The sequence below is a fragment of the Pelophylax lessonae genome, assembly GCF_965119305.1.
Source record: "Pelophylax lessonae genome assembly, chromosome: 2".
NCBI lineage: Eukaryota > Metazoa > Chordata > Amphibia > Anura > Ranidae > Pelophylax > Pelophylax lessonae.
In genome coordinates this window covers 745,757,849-745,775,343 of record NC_138769.1, presented here as the reverse complement: position 1 = coordinate 745,775,343, position 17,495 = coordinate 745,757,849, and the positions used below count along the sequence as shown (strand labels likewise).

At 42.0% G+C, this 17,495-nt stretch overlaps 2 protein-coding genes across 2 annotated transcripts in view; one reads left to right on the top strand and one right to left on the bottom strand.

The window, feature by feature from the left end:
• LOC309547866 (uncharacterized protein) overlaps window positions 1–14,372 on the top strand; it is a gene marked incomplete at both ends in the record, with an annotated part of 101,907 nt that extends 87,535 nt beyond the window's left edge. Inside the window, one exon of the mRNA XM_082247868.1 lies at window positions 13,734–14,372. Coding sequence (XP_082103994.1) covers window positions 13,734–14,372 — 639 coding nt within the window. The remainder of the gene's footprint in view (window positions 1–13,733) is intronic.
• Window positions 1–17,495, bottom strand: part of LOC309548372 (uncharacterized protein) — a gene marked incomplete at both ends in the record, with an annotated part of 1,605,927 nt that overhangs the window by 1,267,049 nt on the left and 321,383 nt on the right.

The window sequence follows — 17,495 nt, the reverse complement described above, 5'->3', positions numbered from 1 at the left end:
TCCGCCTCCCCCAATGGGAAGTATCTGTAAGTGGATTTGGTTACCGTGTACTGAGGATTATTAGGGATTTTGCCCCCACAAGGTGATCAGTGATCTCTTTGTTGCTATTGCCGAACCCATTGAAAGTAATGTGAGCCGATCTGTCAATTAAAAAAAGAAATTGCATTTTCTCAGCTAATAGGCAAGGGGGGGGGGGGGGTGAAAAAATAGCATGGGGGGATGGGCACTGCCCTGGGGAACATGGACCAATGCAAAAAAAAAGGTTTAATTCTATTCAGCCAGAAGTGTTTTATTATTTAAATGATTATATTGTAAGATTGAAAATGCTCAATTTCTATAAATAGCATTTCTGGGGGGGAGGGGGGGGGGAGGGTCCTAATCCTGAATGTGAAGGGACATCTCTGTGATGTACAGAAAATGCTGCAGCAGCGTGCCCAATCCACCTACCGTGTACTGAGGTTTATTAGAGATGGGACATTGGAACCAATTCATCTTCACTATAATGGAGATTTCTTTAGGTAAGTAGAAGCTCTTTGGGTTGTTTAACCAAATTTGCCATTTCTTTTTACATTTATTAGTAGATGAATTTTTGTATGATAAAAGCATTTGGTGCTGTGCTTTGTATATTCAGTCTGGTGATTACATTGGACTGGTTGGGAGATTCCCCTTGTGTTCCTGTAATTTTCTTCATTTTCCTAACTGTTGTTCCATGTACCAAGCAATGAGTCAGAAGTAACAAATAATTGTAAATTTTATAGTTGAAATTGTTAAATTAAAATTCCAATAAAAATGTAAAAGTAAAAAAAAAAGAAAGTGCTGCAGCAGCGCTGACATTTACAAGGATAAAATGGATTCAATTGTCAGCAAATGACATTTCACCGCCAACCTCATTTCTTTCCTTAAGATACAACACACTGCAAGAGTCTGCTATGTACTATGGGGGTCTGCTATGTACTATGGGGGGTCTGCTATATACTATGGGGGTCTGCTATATACTATGGGGGTCTGCTATGTACTATGGGGGTCTCTGGGGGGTCTGCTATGTACTATGGGGGTCTGCTATGTACTATGGGGGGTCTGCTATGTACTATGGGGGTCTGCTATGTACTATGGGGGTCTGCTATGTACTATGGGGGTCTCTGGGGGGTCTGCTATGTACTATGGGGGGTCTGCTATGTACTATGGAGGTCTGCTATGTACTATGGGGGTCTGCTATATACTATGGGGGTCTTCTATATACTATGGGGGTCTTCTATGTACTATGGGGGTCTGCTATGTACTATGGGGGTCTTCTATGTACTATGGGGGTCTTCTATATACTATGGGGGTCTTCTATGTACTATGGGGGGTCTTCTATGTACTATGGGGGTCTGCTATGTACTATGGGGGGTCTGCTATGTACTATGGGGGTCTGCTATGTACTATGGGGGTCTGCTATGTACTATGGGGGTCTCTGGGGGGTCTGCTATGTACTATGGGGGGTCTGCTATGTACTATGGAGGTCTGCTATGTACTATGGGGGTCTGCTATATACTATGGGGGTCTTCTATATACTATGGGGGTCTTCTATGTACTATGGGGGTCTGCTATGTACTATGGGGGTCTTCTATGTACTATGGGGGTCTTCTATATACTATGGGGGTCTTCTATGTACTATGGGGGGTCTTCTATGTACTATGGGGGTCTGCTATGTACTATGGGGGGTCTTTGGGGGGTCCGGGTGTTTTTGTTTGTGATTTGAGCCGGCAATAAACAGAGATTTCCTGGCAATGTAAACTGAACCATTTTCTTATCTCTATAAATGGCGGTTTTGTTGCGTTCCATCCTCCAGTAAGAATGGAGAATTCACAGCTCACCCCCAGAGTCTAATATGGAGTTTAGGGGTCCCTCAGGAAATCCATACCGGACACAAAGGAATATAAACTGACCGCCTAAACTTTCACACACATCCTATAATCACCATTTATATATATATTATATGTTTTCAGAAGGGGAATAAAATGGCGGCTGGGGCAATTTTTGATGTCACGATATTTGCACAAACATTTATCATATACACATTTTCAGAGAAGAGTACACTTGTAATACCATGTACTGGGGGGAGGGGTAATACCATGTACTGGGGGGAGGGGTAATACCATGTACTGGGGGGAGAGGTAATACAATGTGCTGGGGGAGGGGTAATACAATGTACTGGGGGGAGGGGTAATACAATGTACTGGGGGGAGGGAAAGTGTAAGCGATGCGGGGAGGGGTATGCTCAGTGAAACCATTTTCTTGTGGCTCAAAAAGGATACAGAAATGTATCTCCTATTATCCGATCTATAAACCAGAGGCTCTGGGCGGACAGTTGGATAAATGGTTCTATATTTAGGATGTATCCGGTCTATAAACCAGAGGCTCTGGGCGGACAGTTGGATAAATGGTTCTATATTTAGGATGTATCCGGTCTATAAACCAGAGGCTCTGGATGGACAGTTGGATAAATGGTTCTATATTTAGGATGTATCTGGTCTATAAACCAGAGGCTCTGGGTGGACAGTTGGATAAATGGTTCTATATTTAGGATGTATCTGGTCTATAAACTAGAGGCTCTGGATGGACAGTTGGATAAATGGTTCTATATTTAGGATGTATCTGGTCTATAAACCAGAGGCTCTGGATGGACAGTTGGATAAATGGTTCTATATTTAGGATGTATCCGGTCTATAAACCAGAGGCTCTGGATGGACAGTTGGATAAATGGTTCTATATTTAGGATGTATCCGGTCTATAAACCAGAGGCTCTGGGTGGACAGTTGGATAAATGGTTCTATATTTAGGATGTATCCGGTCTATAAACCAGAGGCTCTGGGTGGACAGTTGGATAAATGGTTCTATATTTAGGATGCATCCGGTCTATAAACCAGAGGCTCTGGGTGGACAGTTGGATAAATGGTTCTATATTTAGGATGTATCCGGTCTATAAACCAGAGGCTCTGGAGGGACAGTTGGATAAATGGTTCAATATTTAGGATGTATCCGGTCTATAAACCAGAGGCTCTGGATGGACAGTTAGATAAATGGTTCTATATTTAGGATGTATACAGTCTATAAACCAGAGGCTCTGGATGGATAGTTAGATAAATGGTTCTATATTTAGGATGTATCTGGTCTATAAACCAGAGGCTCTGGATGGACAGTTGGATAAATGGTTCTATATTTAGGATGTATCTGGTCTATAAACCAGAGGCTCTGGGTGGACAGTTGGATAAATGGTTCTATATTTAGGATGTATCTGGTCTATAAACTAGAGGCTCTGGATGGACAGTTGGATAAATGGTTCTATATTTAGGATGTATCCGGTCTATAAACCAGAGGCTCTGGATGGACAGTTGGATAAATGGTTCTATATTTAGGATGTATCCGGTCTATAAACCAGAGGCTCTGGGTGGACAGTTGGATAAATGGTTCTATATTTAGGATGCATCCGGTCTATAAACCAGAGGCTCTGGGTGGACAGTTGGATAAATGGTTCTATATTTAGGATGTATCCGGTCTATAAACCAGAGGCTCTGGAGGGACAGTTGGATAAATGGTTCAATATTTAGGATGTATCCGGTCTATAAACCAGAGGCTCTGGGTGGACAGTTGGATAAATGGTTCTATATTTAGGATGTATCCGGTCTATAAACCAGAGGCTCTGGGTGGACAGTTGGATAAATGGTTCTATATTTAGGATGCATCCGGTCTATAAACCAGAGGCTCTGGGTGGACAGTTGGATAAATGGTTCTATATTTAGGATGTATCCGGTCTATAAACCAGAGGCTCTGGAGGGACAGTTGGATAAATGGTTCAATATTTAGGATGTATCCGGTCTATAAACCAGAGGCTCTGGATGGATAGTTAGATAAATGGTTCTATATTTAGGATGTATACAGTCTATAAACCAGAGGCTCTGGATGGATAGTTAGATAAATGGTTCTATATTTAGGATGTATCTGGTCTATAAACCAGAGGCTCTGGATGGACAGTTGGATAAATGGTTCTATATTTAGGATGTATCCAGTCTATAAACCAGAGGCTCTGGGTGGACAGTTGGATAAATGGTTCTATATTTAGGATGTATCCAGTCTATAAACCAGAGGCTCTGGATGGACAGTTGGATAAATGGTTCTATATTTAGGATGTATCCGGTCTATAAACCAGAGGCTCTGGATGGACAGTTGGATAAATGGTTCTATATTTAGGATGTATCCGATCTATAAACCAGAGGCTCTGGGCGGACAGTTGGATAAATGGTTCTATATTTAGGATGTATCCGGTCTATAAACCAGAGGCTCTGGATGGACAGTTGGATAAATGGTTCTATATTTAGGATGTATCTGGTCTATAAACCAGAGGCTCTGGGTGGACAGTTGGATAAATGGTTCTATATTTAGGATGTATCTGGTCTATAAACTAGAGGCTCTGGATGGACAGTTGGATAAATGGTTCTATATTTAGGATGTATCTGGTCTATAAACTAGAGGCTCTGGATGGACAGTTGGATAAATGGTTCTATATTTAGGATGTATCCGGTCTATAAACCAGAGGCTCTGGATGGACAGTTGGATAAATGGTTCTATATTTAGGATGTATCCGGTCTATAAACCAGAGGCTCTGGGTGGACAGTTGGATAAATGGTTCTATATTTAGGATGCATCCGGTCTATAAACCAGAGGCTCTGGGTGGACAGTTGGATAAATGGTTCTATATTTAGGATGTATCCGGTCTATAAACCAGAGGCTCTGGATGGATAGTTAGATAAATGGTTCTATATTTAGGATGTATACAGTCTATAAACCAGAGGCTCTGGATGGATAGTTAGATAAATGGTTCTATATTTAGGATGTATCTGGTCTATAAACCAGAGGCTCTGGATGGACAGTTGGATAAATGGTTCTATATTTAGGATGTATCTGGTCTATAAACCAGAGGCTCTGGGTGGACAGTTGGATAAATGGTTCTATATTTAGGATGTATCTGGTCTATAAACTAGAGGCTCTGGATGGACAGTTGGATAAATGGTTCTATATTTAGGATGTATCTGGTCTATAAACTAGAGGCTCTGGATGGACAGTTGGATAAATGGTTCTATATTTAGGATGTATCCGGTCTATAAACCAGAGGCTCTGGATGGACAGTTGGATAAATGGTTCTATATTTAGGATGTATCCAGTCTATAAACCAGAGGCTCTGGGTGGACAGTTGGATAAATGGTTCTATATTTAGGATGCATCCGGTCTATAAACCAGAGGCTCTGGGTGGACAGTTGGATAAATGGTTCTATATTTAGGATGTATCCGGTCTATAAACCAGAGGCTCTGGAGGGACAGTTGGATAAATGGTTCAATATTTAGGATGTATCCGGTCTATAAACCAGAGGCTCTGGGTGGACAGTTGGATAAATGGTTCTATATTTAGGATGTATCCGGTCTATAAACCAGAGGCTCTGGGTGGACAGTTGGATAAATGGTTCTATATTTAGGATGCATCCGGTCTATAAACCAGAGGCTCTGGGTGGACAGTTGGATAAATGGTTCTATATTTAGGATGTATCCGGTCTATAAACCAGAGGCTCTGGAGGGACAGTTGGATAAATGGTTCAATATTTAGGATGTATCCGGTCTATAAACCAGAGGCTCTGGATGGATAGTTAGATAAATGGTTCTATATTTAGGATGTATCCAGTCTATAAACCAGAGGCTCTGGGTGGACAGTTGGATAAATGGTTCTATATTTAGGATGCATCCGGTCTATAAACCAGAGGCTCTGGGTGGACAGTTGGATAAATGGTTCTATATTTAGGATGTATCTGGTCTATAAACCAGAGGCTCTGGATGGACAGTTGGATAAATGGTTCTATATTTAGGATGTATCCAGTCTATAAACCAGAGGCTCTGGGTGGACAGTTGGATAAATGGTTCTATATTTAGGATGTATCCGGTCTATAAACCAGAGGCTCTGGATGGACAGTTGGATAAATGGTTCTATGTTTAGGATGTATCCGGTCTATAAACCAGAGGCTCTGGGTGGACAGTTGGATAAACAGTTATTTTTTGTGGTGGACGTCGATGAGTTGTGGGAAATGGGTGTGCAAGAAGTATTTGTGTGCTGTGGGAATCTGTATTTGCAGGATGCTGATGTGTATGGGGGAGGGGCGAGAAGCCTGGAAGGACTATGTATGGGGGAGGGGTAAAAGCTAGGAAGTGCTGTGTATGGGGATGGGATGAGAAGTCAGGGAGTATTGTGTATGGGGTAGGATTAAAAAGACAGTATGGGGGAGGTGTTAGAAGCTGGGTGGGACTGTGTATGCGGGAGGGGTGAGAAGCTGGACAGGGCTGTATATAGGGGAGGGGTGGGAATCTAGGGGGGGCTGTATATGGTGGGGGGAGTGGGAAGCTAAGGGATGCTGTGTTTGGGGGAGGGGTAAGATGTCAGGGAGTGCTGTGTATGGGGGAGGGGGTAAGATGTCAGGGAGTGCTGTGTATGGGGGAGGGGCAGTGAGGTCACATGTAATGAGAAGTACAGACACTCTCTTCTTTCTAATATTAGAGGACAGGATTGGACAATTCCAGTACAGGGGGGAGGGGGTGGAAATATTGGGGCTCAGTCACAGCACACAGCCCATGTTATTGTGTGTATAATGCGTGTTCTCTGGTGTGCAGTGTGGGGGCGCTGTTGTGTGGTGTAATGAGGTGTTAGGCTCTCTTCTATAGAATTCTATGGGCTGCGGCTCTTTGTAATATTATACAAGGTGTGGGAACGCTCGGCACAAACAATACAACCTCACATTGTTTTCTTTGATGGTGACGGAAGCCATAGAACATCGGGAACATCGCCTTGTTCAGCTGCCCATACACTCGTACAATCTCCTTCCAATCTTTTCATTGTAAGATCCTTCCCTCCATTTTCTTATGGTTAGTGGAGTGAAATGGAAGTGTGTGATGGCAGTGATGAGGAAATTGGAAGGATCCGGATGGAAAATGTTTCTGGAATGAAGAAATTTCTAGCAGTGAATGTGATTTCATTCAGGAAAGTCCATTCATTCCAAACAAAGGTTTCTTCCAGTAAATTAGAAGGACATTCATCATTGGAGGCACTGAGGAAAGTTTCCATATCAATGTTTGTACGGATGTTCATTTCAAAGTCTCCTAGTGTATGACCAGAGTAACTGTTGGTGTGAATGAGCCCTAAAGGTGACCATACACTATACAATCTGATTGTACAATCTCCTTTCCATCTTCCATCAACTACATAGTACAAGGATCTGCCCAACCCCCATACACACTGAATGGAATGTTTGGGTGTGTCCTCCTATTACATTGTTTTGGAATCTAAAGAAGATTGTACAATCAGATTGTATAGTGTGTGGCCAGCGTTAGGCTTGTGTGTTCTATTCCAGAATCCCACCAATATGTCACCCACTTCCTGTGTTCCCTGTACTGCCCCTCCCCCATAGTGACTCCACATATTCCCTCCTGTGTCCCCTCCCCCACACCACCAATATGAGAATGTATGTTATACCGCGCATGCAGAAGATGGAGCGTGTGATGTCATGTGCCTCGTCTCACACATGCATCGTACAACATTCCTTTCATCTCCTGCAAGATCTCCGGGAGAAAGTTTTCCCCAAGAAATGAGTGTCATGGCGTCCAGCACATGTAGAAGATGAAGTGTATGAGGTGATCCCCCGGTGTGTGCAATATGAGAGTCCTGAGAGATGTGAGAGCTCAGCTCCGGATCTCTCTGAAGACACCGGTGTGATCGGGGGAGGAAGGAAGAGGACACAAGAAAGGGAAAGCTGCTCATACACTAGGAGATTATTGGAGGAGAATTTGGAGAAATCTTCTCACTACATTCCATGGATTGATGAATGGCGCTCAGAAGGAGTTCAACATTTCATTTCCTTTTATCATCTCATTCTGGAATGAATGGAATTTACTGAATGAAAACCACATTCACTGCTAGAAATTCATTCCTTCCCCATCCTGCTCCTCCCAATCTTCTCCTCACTGCACTCAATAATCAACATTGATTTCCCCTCCACCAACCAGAAGAACATCCAACAAACCTTCTTCAAAGAGATTCTACTGGTGTGATCCCAGAGAATGGGGGGAGGGGTCCTTTGTGAAACCGCCCTCCCCCGCACTGTTTGTAGTCAGTGTGGCCCCAGGACATCTGTGGGGGAGGGGCTCCCTGTGAGGAAGTTGGCTCACAATGTGATTGGAGTCTTCCCAGATCCATAGTGCAGACACAGAACGGCCCTCACACCTCTCAGCCAGGACAAGAAGCCTCCATCTTCCATCGGGGACACGGAGGAGAGACAGAGAAGATCCTCACACAGGTCAGAGCAGAATCAGCTTCATGTCTACAGTCTGCACATTGCAGGCCTAGGACCCCCCACAAGGTGGAATGACACTTTAAGGGGAACTTTCCCCTGATTGTGGACACTTGTGAGCAGGAGGAAGAGAAGCCGAGAGTTGGGAGAGATTTCCCCCTTCATGTCCGGTCACCGTGCTGGGAAGAGTCAGAAGTCACCCAACCATAGAAGAGTCACCAGAGGAGCTCCACATCAACCTCCAGAACAGGACACCATCAGCCAGGTATTCATCTCCTTATTCACCCCAATGACCCTCTGTTCACTGACTTCTCCCCATCCACCCAGCTATCCCCCCCACTGCCCCCCTGTCCACCACTCTGTCCACCACTCTGTCCCCTCACTGCCCCACTGCCTACCCTTCTTTTCCCCCACTGCTCCCCTATCCACCCCCACCCCACCACTGAGCACAAGTGCCTCCTGTCTCCCAACTGAGCAACTCTGTTCCCCCTTTTTCCTACTAATCACTAATGTCCAACATTTCCCCTCAGTGATCACCAATTTATTCAATTTATTTTTCATTAATTGATAACAATAGCAGGCTTCCCTCCCCCACACTGAGCACAGATAATGGGCATTTTTTTTCCTCTCACTGCCCCCCCCCCCCACTTCCCTGTCCCCTCACTGTCCCCCTGTCCTGTGTGTGGTGTGGGGGTGTACATGGATAGTGGGAAGAGGGAGTAACACAAAGATTCTAGCTTGTAGGGTAGATGGAGGAACCCCAGAAGTGTGTGCTGATTACTCGACTGCTCCATCCAAACCGTTAGACTGGCCACACATTATACAATTTTCCTGTTCAATCTCCTGTAGATAACCTTTACCTATGTGGTGTAAGGGCCGGCCTGACTGCATACAAACTGAAAGTGTTTGAGTATGGCCTCATATTATATGGTTTTGGTAAATCTGAAGGAAAGTTGTACAAAAAAAATTGTATAATGTATGTCCAGCCTGAGTTCCCCAGATTGTATGTAAGATCTGTATCTACCTGAGACTGGTAAGCCAGCTAGGTCTGGGTGGAGTCTCCCTCCAGTGATGAGCAGAGGTATTGCAGACTGTGCTAAGTCTATCACAGCTGGTTCTATTGGCTAACAATAATCTCCTCTCCTTCCCCCCTACACCAGACAAGGTCCTCTCCTTGTTTTCTAGTTCCCGTGGGCTTCCATCCTTGTCATGTGTGTGGCAGTGGTGGGATAATAGAGTGTGTGTGCTGTTATACAGCTCTTACCCCTGTCTGAACTGGGAACTTGGGGTTCTCCTTACAATCTGCCAGCATGCTGGGTGATTTCTGTGGATATACAACAGAAGGCGATACCCCGTGTGTTGTCTGACCTCCCACATCCCTGTACCCCGATACCATAGTCTGTAACATCAGATAGAGGACATGTTCAACTTTCTTTCCTATGACTGAACATTGTTTTCATCCTGCTGACCACACACCCAAATAATTTGCCCCCCCCCCCCGAAAAGCAGTATAAGGGGCACTATGACTATAATATTGTGCTGACCTCTCTACTCTATATATTGTGTTGTACATTACATAGTCCTGACCAGAGTGTTTGTTGCCCCCACAGTGGTGGTAGTTTCTCATTAATGAAGGTCTTCTTTATGGTCGGCTCAGAGAAGGTTTCAGCTCTCTTCCCGTATTCTGTGTTATTTTTTCAGAGTTAGTATTGTTGGTGTTACAAAGACCCAAATTCTGCACCTATTTGGGACATATTCATGACATTGTTATCCAATGCAGGTGACCTTACTTGTGGCCATCACTTTGACTAAAAGGTCACAAGGATGTTTTGAGACCAAGGATCTCCTTTTTACCCAAACTGCTCTCTGCTTTTCTCCTTAATGGACAGATCGCATTACCCTCCCTGTGTCTGGCACTTGTTCACCCCCAGTAGATCTCTCCCCATTGTCTGGATGTGGGGGGGACGGTCGGGATTCACCTCTCAGCCAATGCTTTTTTATGCAGATAGATTCCCTGTTTGATATTCCAGAGGCTAAGAAGAGGTTCTCCATATTCCAGATCCGCTATTACTAAGTGGATATGAAAGGTTCTAAGTGAATTCAGTAAATAATTTTGCAGGTTTATGTGTGGGGATACAATGCCTCCTTTTCCCATTATAGCCCACACCATCAGAGTAGTGATCACTTCTTGGACTTTTTATCCTCAGATTTCTGTGTCTCAGATCTGTAAGGCCCGGTCTTCCTTTTACATTCTCTAAGTTTTACAAGGTTGATGCATTGAGCAGTTTGTCCATTCTGGTCACCCACCCATGAAACCTCTGCTGCAGCCAGAACTCATTCATTTAGTGGCGGTATCTCTATTGTGGCTAAATGACAGCTTCCAGTTTGGTGGGTAGGATGCTGGCAGCCATCACTGTCCTAGTAACCAATGATGCTGTGCAGACTGGCCACCTGCATTTTAGCAACCAATTATCTCATTGGTTGCTGGGATGTAGGTGGCTGCAAAGTAAATGCCTGCATCCAAGCAAACGAAAACATTGCACTGCACAGAGTCACTGGGTTCTAGGACACAGGTGGCCAGGAATTTGTGATTTAGGGATGAAGTAGTGAAATTTAGTGAATAACATCACATGGGAGCCCCTTACTCTACTTTCAGCTGCCAGCTTGGTAAATGTCATTTGCAGTGAGATTCTATGGGGATCAGATAGTCTGGTTGGTCTTAATGTTTTTCTGTGGCATGTTGGAGGGATCTTGATGCCATTATTATAAATTTATGGTTTTTTTTTATGGGGCGATGGTTTGCTGTTTGGACTTGTGTTGCAATGTGTTTTTGTTGTAAACAAGTAACCAGACATGTATACAATAAATTAATATCCGCGCTGTGATGTATAATTTAGTGAAAAAAAATTAAAAAATTTTTTTTTTTTTTTTTTTTTTTGAAAATTATTTGAATAAATCCTGAAGCTGCTGCTCACTAGGTAAACTACCAGAAGAATGTAAAAAGATATAAATAGACAGCGCTAACAGGTAAAAAAAATATATATATATATATAATGTGCTATAAAATTAATAAATATGCTGTGACAAAAATACATTCATAATCGATGGGTATAAGTTATTAAAGTGCCATAATGTGCAATACATAAGTGTCCATAATCTATAAAGTGCAAGTGAATTGATTAAGTGCAGTCCAAAAGTGCACTTAATCAATTCACTTGCACTTTATAGATTATGGACACTTATGTATTGCACATTATGGCACTTTAATAACTTATACCCATCGATTATGAATGTATTTTTGTCACAGCATATTTATTAATTTTATAGCACATTATATATATATATATATATATTTTTTACCTGTTAGCGCTGTCTATTTATATCTTTTTACAAGTAACCAGACATACTATGGACCCCTTTCTCATTCATGTAGGGGAACAACATATCTGAGGGCACCTTTTTTTTTTATAGGGGGGCTTCCAGATTCCTATAATTCCCCCCCAGCAGACCCTCCCAACCACTGGGACATAGTTTTAGGAGAGATACGTTTTCCTTATTCACATGGGGACATGGTGCCTTACCAGGGGGCCTCTGTCAGGGTACCCTTCTCATGTGGAGGGCACATGGCCTGGTATGGTCCAGTGCAGATTCCACATCCAAGTGCCCCCCCTCCCCCACCACTTTAGTTGGGCAGCCACTCATCAGCCAATCATTTATTGAAGAGACGTTTATTAATGAGATCTACAGCCAGGTCAGGTGACAATGTATTCCTGCATGATGCCTGAATAAAGATGAAGTCAGCCAGCATGTCACACCCTTTACATATCCCATCACTTCCTTATCAATCCAAACAAACACATGACACCCCCATTCCTTCTGAAATTCGAAATAGATTTGGGATCACACATTCACCCAGACAGAAAGATCTCATATCCTATTCTTTGTTCAAAAATCCTCCTTTCCCAGCAGTGTCCAGGAGTCCGGATATAACATTCTGACCAGATGGTATACAGTCCCCACTCTTTTACTCAAAGTTTTCCCCACAACCTCTCCTACCTGTTAGAGGTGAAATAATGCCAGGAGAACTCTATTACATATATCCTGGGAATGTCCTCTGATACGCATTTTGGAGAGAAATTCAAAGACTTACCAAACATCTAAACAGAATAGCCCTGGGAGATGACCCTTCAGCTTTTCTTCTACACATGACCCTCCTTTCTAAGACCCAATATAAAAAATGACTGCTCATTCGACTTATAAACGTGGTGAGATCTTCTACCCCACTGAAATGGAGATGCACGGATCCCCTACAACATGTCTGTGGATTTCTAGGGTTAATGAGATCAAAGGAAAGGAAGATCTCACCACATCTCTGAAGTTCAAGGAAAATAATTTAGAAATAATTAGCTTTGAAAATGGAGAGAATTGATTTTCAAGATTTGCCTCCAATTGATTTCAATGGGGTTTGCATTTATGTCTGCAATTTTTGAAATTTTAGATGCACTTGCTGAATGCACCTGCAAATAAAACCCAAGCACATCCCCCATCACTATGAAGCGCATTTCTCTGAATGAGAACAAAGAATGAGATTCTCCTGCAAGAAATTGTAATAAACTGTCAATTTTATCAGCCAATGGGAATAATATAGCGTCCGCAGTAAAATAACATTGTATATATTGTTTCTATGTATTAGATACATTTAATAATGATTTTTTAAAAAGCAAATTTATTCAGCCCTTTTTATAGAACTCTGACTTTTATGTTTTTTTTTTGCACAGGTGGATTTATAAACCAAGTTTTCTGTCATTTTGGACTTTATCAATACAACAAAGTCACATGGGAAATGAGCCATATGGGTGTCTTATGTGACTGAAAGTCTTTATTGCAGTTCCCCGGAGGATTCACACAGGACACAAGACATATCTGTTTTCTAAAGGCATAAATATTTTGGATCCTCTTCAACATTGATCCAGCCTCAGAGGACAACAGGAGAGAAGTCATTTCAGTGTTCTGGAAGTGACAACGGCTTTACAGTAAAGTCCAACCCATGTATACATAAGAGGAGTAATTTCAGAAGATATTTCTTGTTTGGAATGTGATAAAGGTTTTACAATGGAGGCAAAACGTATCACAAACCAGAGGGTTCACACTGGAGAGAAACCTTATCAATGTCTTGAATGTGACAAAGTTTTTACACAGAAGTCACATCTTATCAGACACCAGAGTATTAACACTAGAGAGAAGCCATATCCGTGTTCTGAATGTGACAAAGTTTTTACACGGAAGTCACATCTTATCAGACACCAGAATATTCACACTGGAGAGAAGCCGTATCCGAGTTCTGAATGTGGCAAAGCTTTTAGGCATAAGTCATATCTTATCACACACCAGAGGGTTCACACTGGAGAGAAGCCATATCAATGCCCTGAATGTGATAAAGTTTTTACAACTAAGAAATATCTTATCATACACCAGAGGATTCACACTGGAGAGAAGCCATATCCGTGTTCTGAATGTGACAAAGTTTTTACACAGAAGTCAAATCTTAACACACACCAGAGTATTCACACTGGAGAGAAGCCGTATCAGTGTTCTGAATGTGACCAAGCTTTTAGGCAAAAGTCATATCTTATCACACACCAGAGGGTTCACACTGGGGAGAAGCCATATCAGTGTTCTGAATGTGGAAAAGCTTTTGGGCAGAAGTCAGAGCTTATCACACACCTGAGGATTCACACTGGGGAGAAGGCATATCAGTGTTCAGAATGTGGCAAAGCTTTTCGGCATAAGCCATATCTTATCATACACCAGAGGATTCACAGTGGAGAGAAGCCATATCAGTGTTCAGAATGTGGCAAAGCTTTTCGGCATAAGTCATATCTTATCAGACACCAGAGGATTCACACTGGAGAGAAGCAATATCAGTGTTCTGAATGTGGCAAAGCTTTTACACAGAAGTCAAATCTTATCGGACACCAGAGGGTTCACACTGGAGAGAAGCCAGTTTAATCTGCCCAATGTCATCCCACAAGCTAGGAAAAAAGTGAAAAGATAAAATGCTACTTAACAAAATAAACTCAAATCTGTGAACAAACTGGAATGTAATGATCAGATGCATTACGCTTAGTGCCTATGTCCATAAGAAAAACACCTAGAAGGCCTGTGAATATTTTACCTTTTGACAATTTTTTTAGATGCTCAGCAATGACTGAACTGTTTTCCTCATGATTCTTATCTTTATCTTTTTTATAGAGCTTTAACTGAACATGTATTTTCATCATTCAATAACTGAGCTGTGTTTTCTTCATTGCCAGAGCTAATACAATAATAATAATGCCTCAGTAGCAGAGACTAGTATGGGGTCCAATGGCAGATGGCTACATGTATTCCATTTAGCTCTGCTGAAAATCTTCAGGATCTCATCAGGTGAATAATGGGTGTCCTTGATATCTTCTTCCTCTGTCCAGCTATTACTTATCTCCATAGACTATTGACACAGAACGACTATAACATATCTGAACTTACCAAATGCTAAGTGTGTGGTCATATTCCTATCACTTCTTCTGGGGGACAGAAATTCATCCAATTGGGGTTCACTTTAATGACTCTGAATGGAAAGATGTCTTTTTGGGGTAAAGTTTGTAATGAGCACTCCTTATATCTGGAAATGCACTAAAGTGTATGTATGGCCAAAATCAATAATTATATAAATGGTACAATCTGTCATTAGCATAGAAGTTTTGTTTTTCCGAGTCTTCTTTGTAACATTTTTTTTTTTTTTACCTGTTGATCCTCCCAGCAGATCTGTTTTTTCTACTTCCTGTAGAAGGATATTTTGCAACAATGGCAGTTGAAGGGGTTGGGAAACACAATATAACACTGTTGGTGGTGCTTTCAACTGTCAGTTTTCATTCATTTGGTGGTTTAAACTGTTAAAAAATCCTGTTGCTGTAACTGCTTTAGAAGCGTTAGCTGAAGTTGGGCTTTACTTGTTGTGTGTCTTACTTATAATTTATCTAAGACTTCCCTGTACAGGGTGACAACGCTGCTGTTTAATGTTACTGCAGAATGATGGGGGTTGTCACCCTGTTACAGAAGGTGGGAAAATAACAGATCTACAGACAGGATAACAGGTGATAAAACGATGTTGCAGAGGGAACTCTGGGAATGATAATGACAGATTGCATTACACATTAAGTTAGCAGACTTCCTGCTGTTGGTCTTATGTATGAATTGTGTTCTGATATTTACTGTCCTGCTGTAAAAGGTGTAAATGATTGCCCACATCTTTCCTGTAGTAGCCGGGACTACAAACTCTTATTAGGAATATTAGGATGGGTACCATTCCAAGGGGGGTCACTTTTTTGGATCTGGGAGAAACATTTTACGTGGTTTCTTAAATTCCATTATTGAAACCACCAAGGAGAGTCTCACTTCACTAACAATAGGAGAGCCAATCACAAGCCAGTAAAATTTCATGGTTTCTCAATATAAATGAAGAATGTTTAATCCTCATTGGTCCAATGGATTCCTAGTTTTTCCAAATAACATTTGCTTCTTGTGTCGAAGGAGCCCCTAAAATGTCTTCCCTTCAATTCCACCCATAGCTGTACTTTAGGTGATGTTGCCCCCCCCCCCCCATATCTGTAAGGGAAAGCCTCAATTTCTCCCAATACTCCCCTGGCCTTTGTCGTGGCATACCTATCTCGCATTTTCTGGATACCTTATTGGCCTTTACAGGATGCCTTGACTGGCATTTAGAATGGTTATCTTAAACAAAATGTCTTTCGAGTTAATCTCATTTTACTTAGATTTCTTTACATGTGTCACTGAGCTTGCAAAGGCTAAGAATATATCAGATGAACGAAACAGTGGAAATTCCCTATCTCTCAGAATATCAACTCTGTCTGGACAGCTGACCACAAAGCCAATAATATCTTCTAAAAGCCCCTTTGGAACTTTTATTGTGTGTCACCAAGAAATTTCCCTTTATGACAGAGAATCACGATCTAGATTGACATAATGCTTACTATAATTAGTTGTTAACTTTGATTGGATAAAAGATGTTAATAACAACCCATTTCTGTACGTCAGATTGTAATGACAAACCCATATTTGAGTATATATAAACTCCAGCAATGTTGTAATAAATCAGGTCACTATGATTCAGCCATCTTGAGTCTTGTCTGATCTCATTATATATATAGCTATATATTGTCTGATTTGGTATCACTGACTAACAGGTAACAGGTATTTTGTACCTGAGGAAAAATTCCACAACAATTTGGCGAGCCAGCCAGGAGAGGTGACGTCATCTGCGGACGGAGTGACACATCTGGACTGCATTGGATACACTGAAAATATCTGGCCAGGTAAGCCCATTGTCTGCTTACAATGTTTTTCAGTCCATCCAATGACGTCCAGGTAACTCTGTTTTATTTTTGACGTAATACCCTCTTAAAGAACCTAAACCCTTAGTCGGTGTATATATTGCTAATAACATTTGTTGTTTGTTGGGAAAGGTGAGGTTGGGTCAACCCTCACCACTGTGGGTGTCTTGGACACGCAGGAACGTGACCCCCAGTTGTGTTCTGGTAAAGCGGTCTCATTTCGGAGTGTCCATTTGAGACGTAGCAAGCATTGAATGTATATGACTGTTTTAGCCTGACATTTCATATACATGTAAAGGTTTCTATCTCTATGTTATAGTATATATGTAAACATATGCATATGGTAATAGGCTGTTTTTAAGTCCAGGTCACAGAGAACTTGGAAGTTAGAGGTAATTCCAAGTCACAGAGAACTCGGAAGTTAGAGGTAATTCCGAGTCACAGAGAACTCGGAAGTTAGAGGTAATTCCAAGTCACAGAGAACTTGGAAGTTAGAGGTAATTCCAAGTCACAGAGAACTCGGAAGTTAGAGGTAATTCCAAGTCACAGAGAACTTGGAAGTTAGAGGTAATTCCGAGTCACAGAGAACTCGGAAGTTAGAAGTAATTCCAAGTCACAGAGAACTCGGAAGTTAGAGGTAATTCCAAGTCACAGAGAACTCGGAAGTTAGAGGTAATTCCAAGTCACAGAGAACTCGGAAGTTAGAGGTAATTCCAAGTCACAGAGAACTCGGAAGTTAGAG